Source organism: Rutilus rutilus (assembly GCF_951802725.1).
Source record: "Rutilus rutilus genome assembly, chromosome: 18".
NCBI lineage: Eukaryota > Metazoa > Chordata > Actinopteri > Cypriniformes > Leuciscidae > Rutilus > Rutilus rutilus.
This window is the reverse complement of record NC_140231.1, coordinates 9,473,184-9,484,270: the sequence shown is the minus strand read 5'-3', so window position 1 is coordinate 9,484,270 and position 11,087 is coordinate 9,473,184. Positions and strand designations below refer to the sequence as shown.

The window sequence follows — 11,087 nt, the reverse complement described above, 5'->3', positions numbered from 1 at the left end:
CAACCCTACCTAGAATGGTTTTCTTCAGCATTGGAGAAAAATGTAAGTATCACTCCTTAAAATTAAGAGTACCCCAGAATGAATTGCATTGCTAGCACACACAATAATGATAAATGCTGACCAAAATTATATGTTTTAGTAAAACAAGCAAAATGTAATGTTTTGTCATATGACATAGATATGCATGAATGCACACTAGATAAATGCAGTGAACAAATCTCAATTTTCAGTCTAGCAATGAATTAATGCATAAATCAATTAAATGTTATTTTATTTACTGAAAACAATAAGAAACATGAATAAATGAGTAAAAGAATGAATAAAAGTAAATAAACAAATGCACATACTCGACAACACATGAAACAAAGCTTTATTTAAAATTATTGTTCTAACAATCATGTATTTACAGGAGGTGAACCCCACATCCTACTGCCATCTCAACACAGCTGTTCTCATTCTGTGGCTTTATTCTGATGAATCAGCTGAACACCGTGCCCACCTTCACCTGTCTCTGCTGTCCATCATATGCCCCTCATTGCTGCAGTCAGACTGGAATCTGATCATGGATGGGGAAGGGACATCGAGGCTATCTTTGCCTGAATGCACCATCTGCCTCATCACCTCATACAGAGAGCCTGTACTGAACCCTGTGAGGCTCATCTCAACAGCAAACACTCCCGTGAGCCAAGCATAGAAAAGCGAGCCTTTGACATGCTGACAACACACTGGTGCTCTATTTTCATCACGGCCAGAGGTGAGCCGTGCCATTGTGCCTGAGCTTGTTGCGTCCTGCGCTGTGCTTCACAATCTGAGGCAGGTGGAGAGATGGAGGGTCTCATAAGGACAGGTGGAGTGATGGAGGGTCTCATATGGGCAGGTGGAGAGATGGAGGGTCTCATAAGGACAGGTGGAGTGATGGAGGGTCTCATAAGGGCAGGTGGAGTGATGGAGGGTCTCATGAGAACAGGAGGAGTGATGGAGGGTCTCATGAGGGCAGGTGGAGTGATGGAGGGTCTCATGAGGACAGATGGAGTGATGGAGGTCTCATGAGGGCAGGTGGAGTGATGGAGGGTCTCATAAGGGCAGGTGGAGTGATGGAGGGTCTCATAAGGGCAGGTGGAGAGATGGAGGGTCTCATAAGGACAGGTGGAGTGATGGAGGGTCTCATAAGGACAGATGGAGTGATGGAGGGTCTAATGAGAACAGGAGGAGTGATGGAGGGTCTCATAAGGGCAGGTGGAGTGATGGAGGGTCTCATGAGGACAGGAGGAGTGATGGAGGGTCTCATGAGGACAGGAGGAGTAATGGAGGGTCTCATGAGGGCAGGTGGAGTGATGGAGGGTCTCATGAGGACAGATGGAGTGATGGAGGTCTCATAAGGGCAGGTGGAGTGATGGAGGGTCTCATAAGGGCAGGTGGAGTGATGGAGGGTCTCATGAGGACAGGTAGAGAGATGGAGGGGTCTCATGAGGACAGGTGGAGTGATGGAGGGTCTCATGAGGACAGGTGGAGTGATGGAGGGTCTCATGAGGACAGGTGGAGTGATGGAGGGTCTCATAAGGGCAGGTGGAGTGATGGAGGGTCTCATCCATGGCACCATTTCCAGGATTCAGCTCTGGGCTCTCCATCCTCAGTGCTCACATCAGTCTGCAGATACTTCAGATCCTACAAAAATGCATGATACAAACATAATACAAAAGCAGTCATTTTAACAGCACAATGTCATTTGATTTGTGTATTAGAAGTAACAAAATTATCTTACTTTTTATTTCAGTAAGATCCCTAAAATACCCTTTTTTCCCCCACAAATGCCACCGTCATCTTTCCTTGCAGGTCCTGCTCCACCACAAAAGCTCTGCAGCAAATGCACATAAATCAAGAATCAGAAAAGTGCTGTAATATCTCTGTTTGAAATTACAATATTTAAAATAAACTACAACTTAATAGATTTTGTTATTAATTTCTGTAGTATACTCACTCAAAGCCTTTGATGGCAGGATTCAGCTTCATGAGTCACTTTCTACTGGATAAACACGTGTAACATCCAGACAAGATTCACGTTACCTCTGTGATTTATGAGCTCAATACTACATTTACACGTTGAGGATGTTGCTGATGTGTTAGCACTTTTTATCCAACATAAATGTTCCTCAATTTATCAACAGTACTAATGGACACATACAATAGATAACTTATGTTTAGTTACTTTATAGATTTGCTTATTTACCTTACAGCTCATTTATCTAATGTAAGCAGTGTTGAGAACAGTGAATTCTCTTACATAATAGCACACATTCATCACTCAGATGTCTATTTCATGTTGTGATGTGCTCATCTGCAATACTTATAGAATATTTTCCGGTCAGATGTAAATACACGTTTAAAATACGCTTTTTAAGTCTTTAAGATGTATATGGTTTATGTAAATCCACTTTGGAGATGTATGTGTGCTTACTGGAACTCCCCTGTTAGCTATACATAATAAAACGTGTTTTTACAGCAAAATCACAACTATATTATACTGTCTACTGTCTTTACACCAACAATTCAACAGTTTACTCTACAGTAGTTAAACAGATACGATTTTAACAAAAGGAACTCACATTTTTGTTTATTCTCATTTGAAAACACGCTGATCTCTGCGATGTTTGGTTACGACGTATCCTCTCCCATGGCCCCGTGGGAGAGACAAGTATCCATCGATGGGTGCTTCAGAATCAGGGTAGAAGCAGTAGCCCATATCCTTTTATGAATCCTGATGTTTCGGACACACTACTCCTTTCACGTACTGTTTTCTCCTACTATATAGTAGGTAAGTAGGCATATTCGAACACACTATAATATACGCACATCCAAATCTCGCGAGAATTCTCACGTCACCCAGGGTGGTTGTGGCACAATGGATAAGACACATGCCTTTGGTGTGAGAGACCCGGGTTCGAATCCACTGTGAGACACCAATGTGTCCCTGAGCAAGACACTTAACCCCTAGTTGCTCCAGAGGCGTGCGACCTCTGACATATATAGCAATTGTAAGTCGCTTTGGATAAAAGCGTCAGCTAAATGAATAAATGTAAATGTAAAATGTAATTCTTGCCTACTCTTTTATGAATACTAAGGATTCATACATACTTATTCTCTCGCCTACTGCTTTTTCCCTACTATACAGTTGGGAAGTATGCGGTTTCGAACGCAGACAGCATCTTCTCAACACGTACACAACACAACCAGCTACAGCATTTGAGGGTGGGTCAAAGTAGATGTTGTTATCGGGCAGCCAATGAAGACCATATGCAGGTATTATGCAAATGAGTTACCCAGTGACGTGTAGCTGTAACAAAGTGGCATTCGAATTTCTGACAGCTTGTTTTCAGTCTCGATTCTTTATTTTTGAGAGACAATAACTTTATTTATTGTGCACTTTTATCTTCACAACTTTAAAGATAGTTTACGTTCACAGACAGCTATATTACACACTGCAATAACGGTAATATTCATATTACAGCGGTTCTAAAAAGAAAAGGGCAATGCTTGACCAAACTGTCACCAGATTTAAACTTATTTTTGGTAAATTACCCTCTTAGATTGCATCACTGTTGAAACAATCTGAATGTCAAATCATTTGTAAGTGAAATATTTGTAAATCATGTGTGTGAATGTGAACTTTACACATTTATTTGTAGTTGGCTTTTCACAATACATATCATTTCAAAACAGCTTTACTGAAAATGCATGTCTATATTACAATTTAGAGTGATGTGTTCTCAGAGGTGACTGTGTCCAAGTTATGCATTTTAGAAATGTACATACAAATCACACAGCTAGCTAACAATGTATTAATTTAAGGCAGAAACAATGAGCTCATTTAACTAATAAATACATGTTTGTTAACAAATGATTGGGATATATAGAAATATTTAGCATTGGTGCATGTTGATTCAGAGCTGGCGTAATATCTTCACAGGTATTGGGGCATCTGAAGTCTTCATAAGAGTTTGGTTCCAAACTGGAGCTGACATACTCTTTAGTTAACTCGGGATGGGCATCCCAAGATAAAACAGAAAAGCAAAAGGAAAGAAATTAAACAACTTTAGGCAATGGGCAACTTTGGGCTCACTTAGACAACTTTGGGCAATGCTTTTTCTCATGAGTCCGTTGATGAGATGATCGAGTGAATCTCTTCCCACACGAAGTACACTGGTACGGCTTCTCTCCAGTATGAACTCTCTCATGATCTTTCATGTCTCCTGACCGAGCGAAACTCTTTCCACAGTTTGAGCACTTGTATGGCCTCTCTCCAGTATGAATTCTCTGGTGTAATTTTAAATGTGTTGTTGTAGCAAAGCTCTTCCCACATTCAAAGCACACATAAGGTCTCACACCAGTATGAATACGCTCATGCACTTTTAAATACTTCAGTAGTGAAAAACTCTTTCCACAAAAAGAACAAACGTGAGGTTTCACAGCAGCATGAATTTTAAGGTGTCTCCTTAAGATTGATTCCACAACAAATGTTTTATCACACTGATCACAGCTGAATGATCTCACTCCAGAGTGAGAGCGCAGATGATTTTTGAGAACTCTTTTGCAACTGAAACTTTTTGCACACTGAGAACATGTGAACGGTCTTTCTCCAGTGTGAATTCTCATGTGTCTGTTAAGGTCTGATTTATGTAAGAAAGTCTTTCCACACTGAATGCATGTGAACAGTTTTTCTCCAGTGTGAGATTTCATGTGTTTCTTAAGGTCTGTGTTATGCACGTAAAACATTCCACACTCAGAGCAGGTGAAAAATCCTTCGAGTCCAGATTTCCCAGCTTGTTTTTGTGTGAATTTATCTTCAGTCTTTGAAACGACTGCATTTCCATCTTCATTTTTTAAATGATAAGGTTTTTGAAACAGATGTTGTTGGTCTTCATTTTTATATGTACATTTTCGATCTTCATTTGTGAAATGCTGGTGTTTGTCTTCATTCACATCCAACAGGTCTGAAATCAACATTAAATTCCCAAAATTCAATTTAAGGAGGACAAATGAGAAACAAAGAAATAAAGTTAATTCTTAATTTAGTCTACTAGTATCTAGTTTTAGATGTATTTAGTGATCGACCGATATATCGGTCGGCCGATAAATCGGGCCGATATTTGCGGGTTTTACGTGTATCGGCATCGGCCGATACGCGGCTGCTGCGTTCGCCGATAGTTTTTTCCCGGCATTATTTACAGACAGGCGTCTGCAGGCAGCTCTGTGTTGCTGGAGATGCTGCAGTTCACGTGCAGCCCATGCACTGCCCCTCCCACACTAGCAGAGTGCTGGAAGCCTCTTCAAGACAACGGTAAACTTTAAACTAAACTTTAAAGTTTTAAACTTTCAAGGCATCTTTTAACTGTTTGACTTAGCTGAAATATTGCCATACACTTTGAAAGTGGAAACACTTTGCTCATTATGTGCGTGCAACTATAGCTAAGCAAGTTTGTGGGTCCAAATGGAAAACGCGAATGCCTAATGCCTCATCTATAAAACTGCTTGTCATTGTATTTAGGGAGCTGCAAATAGCTAAGTTTGAGGCTATCCATATGCATACGGCAGCTGTTACGAACACTGGTCATAGGATTAAATAATGCCGACGTGATTCCGTGATATTTGTGGGAGTTTTATTCAGCGACCACCTGGCTGAGGTTTGGACGTGTGCTCATAAAAGAAGTGACGCGGTTGCGAAAACGCATGCGATGCAGCGCGCTCGTTTGTCCAGCTCGTTTGTCCAGGCGCTTCTTTGTCCAGGCGCTCCTTTGCCGTGGTGAGATGAAAACATCTGCTAAACTTTTCAGAATGCCGCAAGCGCACGCAGCAGGTCATGTGACAAAAACAACTGACCTTTCCATGACAACATCGAAAGCTCGGCCGAACAGCGGATCATAGCTGGACAGGGCAGGTTTTTATTTCTCATCTCCATAAATATATGTAGTCGTAAAGGGCTAGAAATAAATTAATCCTTACTTCCTCGTCATCATGGAGATCGCAGTTCATGATTGCATAGCAATGACAGACGCCACGGGAGAGCAAGCGCTTGTAGAAAGGGTAGAAAGGAGAAAGCGGCGCGGCCGTGCTTTCCACACGTTTTTAGATGCGATATGTGAACAGTCCCTAATTCATAATAAACTGAGAATCTATTTGGTTTAAAATCGTTTTTGTTTTGTATAAAATGGACTAGGTTGTAAATAGTTGGTTACTTTTAAAATTAAGTATAGTACAGTTTGCACTTTATTATGCTTTATTAATATTATTTTTATATTTATTTATTTATAAAAAATGAGCAGTAGTCTCAGCTCTCAAACGCTGGGGGCGTGTCCGCTGGCTGCGCTGAAACCACGCCCACTCGCGGGAAATATGACTCGCGCACAGCTCGTGCATGTCGGCGCGACGGGAGGATGAAGGCCGAAGCGGACAGCGGGAGATAGTCGGTTCGGCCCCATTCACCAGTAACAGCGGATTATCAGTGAATTCCAGTTGTCTCCAACGAAAGTAAACTATCCTGATCTCTACAGAGGCGGGTGTGGTGGTGATCATCAGCTCTCCATCAAGGTAACTTTAGCTCTTCACAAGATAAATCCACCTCTTCTTGATATGATCATTTTTCGGAAATTTAATTAAGGACACCGATCTGTTTTCTAAGTGATTGCATCCAGGGAATACGCATTTACATGACGAAGGCATAGCCAGAGCCGTGGGCATAGTAGCTAGCAAACTGTAGGCTGTCTGATAGTAACTCGCGATTGAGCGATAGGCTTAGTGACTCCGTGCGTCATCAAGTAGGGGCCCAATCAAGCTCAGGGGGTCGCAGTGCGTCATCGAGCCCCCGTTTTAGCCCCGCCCAAAAAATCCAGCTCACAGCAAGGGTGAAAAACTGTTAAACGGTCTAACTCCACAATTTAGTACTTCACAGTTCTCAGTCTTTGTAACATGTTTTAGCAATACATTTCTAGCACTTATAATGTGTTTAGAATTTTTTTGTAGAATTGCCTTTACAGGGAATTTAAATATTTATTTTCAGAATTTGAATTATGCTTAAATATTTATTTTCAGTATTTTCAGCAATGAACTTTTTTTTTTTTACTTGTTCTACCTCACATGTTTTTAATATTTGTCAAATATTGTTTGTTTAAGTTTTTAAGTCCTTTTTTAAATTGAGACTTGTACCATTTGTTATCATCATTGTGTCATTTTTATGATGTAAATTGAGTGAGCAAAAGCAGTATCGGCTCCAAATATCGGCCTAAGAAAATCGGCAGCCCGTATCGGTCATCGGCTAAGGCTGATGAAAAAAAATCGGTATCGGCATCGGCACTAAAAAAAACATATCGGTCGATCCCTAGATGTATTGTTATATCCTCCTAAGAACCAGAACTTTTTTTGTGTTTCACAAGTTCACACTTACATAAAATTAGAGTAAAGATTATGCGTATTTGGTGTGCTGTGTTTCGGAGGGTTTAGTAATTTGCTTAATTATCTGAACATGCTCCACCTGAACTTTGTATATATGTATTTTAAAATCATTTTAAGGTCTATTGGCTATCGATTAATCGTCAAAATAACCGATCGATTACTCTTTTACTGAAATAATCGTTTGTGACAGCCCTACACTCAACCTCTGCCATTATCGTGCCACCATGTGTGATTGTGTACCTCTTCGCTATTGCTTCATATCATCGTCGTTTTGTCTAGTCTAGAGATTTGAGATTGAGAGTGCGATTGTAATTTTGACTTGTTAACTTGACCCATGCCTGATCGACTACGATTTGGATTCTGATTTTGGATTGTTTTCTACGAACCTGTGTATATATATATCTTGTGTAAATATTCTGATATACAATTTTGCCAAATTAAGGGATGTAGGGGGTTTGACACCATTTTATTTAGTATATATCTTTTCACACTGTTTTTGATTTAGGGAGGTAGGCAAGTTTAAATTGTATTTTGTTTTCTTTATTTTTGTTTTAGGAAATGTAGAGGTTAAAACAAAGATTGTTTTGTTTGTTATTTTGGCATTGTCTGCCCTTGATACTAAACTCTTGTTAAAAATAATAAAACTCTTATTATTTGGCATCTCTCTTATAGAGAGACTCTCTCTTTTCCTGTTACGGCTGACCCCTAGCGGTCGTAACAATTATATTGTTTGGAGCATAAGAAACAAATGAAAACTTTTTTGAAAAAGGATATTTTGTTCATATTTTATGCTATGTCATCTGTAGAGGACACCAGGACTCAGTTATTAAGAAAATAAAATGGCATGATTAGACATGTCATGTTTTTTTATTTTTTTATTTACCAATTAATTTTTAGGTTTAGGGCTATTTTTAACCAAACTCTGTATAATGGAGATTCTCGACTATGTTATGAAAAATATAATAGAATGATTTTACATACCATTTTACTTTATGCACAATGGCCCTCATTTATCAAAAGTGCGTACACCAAATTTCCAGCGTACACCTGGCGTACACCCAAAACCACGGTGACTTTGAGATTTATCAATATGGACGTTGGCGTACGGCACGCTCAAATCCTACGCCAGCTCAGGAGGTGGTGTACGCACGTTTTGAGTGCGGGAATGCGCAGAAAAACAATTCCTAACAATACAAAACGCACTGACAAACTAAAAGATATGATATATTATGACCCACTGTAAAAAAAAAAAAAAACATAGTAATTATAAACTTCAGTGTTTATTTTTGTGCGACATGGACTTCAATGTTTAATTTGTGTGACTTTACCAAAGCATTTGACTTGTAGGCATATGTATTCCTTCAGTTGCGAGCCTGTGCGCTTTACCTGACGTTTCAAGCCTTGTTTATACTTTCGCCTGGCTTCCGCAGCGCGAGTCTCCGCAGACTGCGCGCGCACCTCCCCAAACGGACAAGGCGTTTATACTCGACGCGCTCGCCGTTGTACTATTCTTTCAAACGATGGTTAGGCCAGGGTTAGGCCCGGCAGGTGTGCATGGACTGGGTTTAGTAATGAAAGGCTTTCAATGACCAAAAAAATTATTCAGACTGACAAAATAAAGACATTCTTCTTCTTTTAAATAATAATAATAATAACAATACAAATAATAATAATAACGACATTCTTCTTCTAAATAACAATAAGCGTCATTAATAATAAAAATCTAGAAATCAATTTTGTTTCTTTCCACTTCCCTGGTTTCGCTTTCTCTTTCTCAAAGAAGTTTCTCTTCTTTGCCGTGTTCCGTGTGTCCATGGCGTAAAATGAGGGCGTGGGGGAAGCGGAGACTTGAATATTTAGGGGCGTGTTATTCTAATGACGATCGTTTTCAGCCGCGGCATTTATCAAGGGCAGGTATTGCGTACACCTGGATTTCAAAGGTACGCACAGCTTCATAAATCAGGCGATGAGAGGAGTGTAAGCATAATCTTACACCAATATATACGCCCGTTTCTACGCAAGAATGATAAATGAGGGCCAATGTGTGTAAAATTGCAATAAATGGGTAGTCCCATTCTATTCAATGGATTTAATTAGCATATTGATGTGTTCTTTTGGCAACATGTCATGAAAAAAAGAAGTTTAATAATGAGAGTATTAACTTGGCAACAATTTCATAAAAATATATAATATTTCATTGGAATATTGATAAAAAAATTCCTTCCCAACTGACTTGTGTCTCCCCAAAATGCCTGATAAACATGCTGTAAGTCCTGGTTTCTTCTACAGATAGCTAATCGATAGCCATCTTCTAATCGATAGCCTGTTTCCTAACAGAGTCAATATTCTGATTTGAAACCCCATAACGTTTTCCTGAGATGTTTATTTACAACAAACAATTAAAGTCAAAAAAAAAATAAGAGTGCTAAATTTGATTATTCAGTCAATGCCAATCATTTTAAAGACCAAGGAGAAGGGGTTGTAATAATGAAACTATATCTCTGAAATGCCCTGAATGTGCTCTTTACAGGTCTATGCCTGGGTCTCAGGAGAATATGTGAGTTTTCATTTTAATGTTACCAATCAGTCATTAAAGAAAATGAAGAAAAACACCAACCTATTTGTTCCTCTGTATCTTCATCTTTTATTCTGCAGGGTTCTTCCACAAACTCCATCTTCACAATAGGATGTCAGTAGTTTCTGCTGGAGTAATTCCTCCTGCTTGCTTCTTCTTGTCCTGTGGGAAGATGGGAATATTCCCCAGCATTTAAACTCTCATGAAGAACTCTCATTATGTTTCAATCAATTCAACGCCTAAAGCTGATTTTTATGTTGCTCTTACATTAGATATGATTTACATGCATTAAAAACTGTGAATCAGGTTTTTTTATTACATAAAATGTAAACACAACTCATAATATTTTTGTAATCAAATTTTTATGTGAAAAAACAGTCAGTATAACGAGTTGTTTACGTTTCACGAGCGTTAATGCAAAACATCAGTCGGTTCATTTTGATTCGTTTGTGGGTGATTCACTAAATTAACTGAATCGTTTAGTCGTTTGGATTTCGATTTCTCCCCAATAAAGGATTAAATGAACGTACTCACAGTCTGAATAACAGCAGATTTAGAGCAGAACGAAAGCCTGTGTTTCATTTCACATGTTTATGTTCTCTTCCCTCGCTCACTTCTCTTCTTCTTCTAGATTTGGATGTGTGTCATTGCTTCGGTTGCATGAGCGCCTTCTACTGGCGGAAACCATATTCAACTTTTTAACCCTCATTAAAAAACTAAAAACAAAACAAAAAACACGATTTCCTACTCTCTGTTATCTTGTTGGTTGATATTATAAACACAATTTCTATCCCCAAACAGGTTTGATTTGGAATAAAGTATTGATTTAAATTAAAATGGCAAAATGAGTCACAATGAGCAAATTTGATGTATGATTTGTTGGAATCAGATAAAAAGTGACTAAGGAAAGTCAAAAAATTCTGAAGGTTCCAAAACAAAATCACCTATAATACTGCATTTCAGAATGTTTGTAAGCAATAGGCACCAAGATACTTGGCTCCATCGATATGCTTTCCAATTGACACAGTACAAGGTCAAGTTAAATGTGTAAATGTAAGGGCAAAAGTAG

At 39.1% G+C, this 11,087-nt stretch overlaps 2 protein-coding genes across 3 annotated transcripts; one reads left to right on the top strand and one right to left on the bottom strand.

Moving 5' to 3' along the window:
• Nucleotides 1-867: 867 nt before the first annotated feature.
• Nucleotides 868-10,661, bottom strand: LOC311276911 (uncharacterized protein). 2 transcript variants are annotated; one of them, XM_084386922.1, is made up of 5 exons: nt 10,553-10,661; nt 10,061-10,180; nt 1,979-4,988; nt 1,763-1,855; nt 868-1,665 (listed from the first exon to the last, which is right to left on the bottom strand). In XM_084386922.1, exons 2-3 carry the CDS (start codon nt 10,116-10,118, stop codon nt 4,114-4,116), a joined length of 933 nt encoding a protein of 310 aa, XP_084243048.1. In that variant the 5' UTR covers nt 10,119-10,180; nt 10,553-10,661; the 3' UTR covers nt 868-1,665; nt 1,763-1,855; nt 1,979-4,113. The 2 variants fall into 2 exon arrangements, with proteins under 2 accessions (XP_084243048.1, XP_084243047.1); XM_084386921.1 differs by having other exon boundaries at nt 1,763-4,988.
• Nucleotides 870-3,072, top strand: LOC311276912 (uncharacterized protein; the record flags this gene model as incomplete). Its single annotated transcript, XM_084386923.1, has 2 exons — nt 870-1,536; nt 1,567-3,072. The coding sequence occupies one exon, from the start codon at nt 870-872 to the stop codon at nt 1,377-1,379; it is 510 nt and encodes a 169-aa protein (XP_084243049.1). The 3' UTR covers nt 1,380-1,536; nt 1,567-3,072.
• Nucleotides 10,662-11,087: the final 426 nt, after the last annotated feature.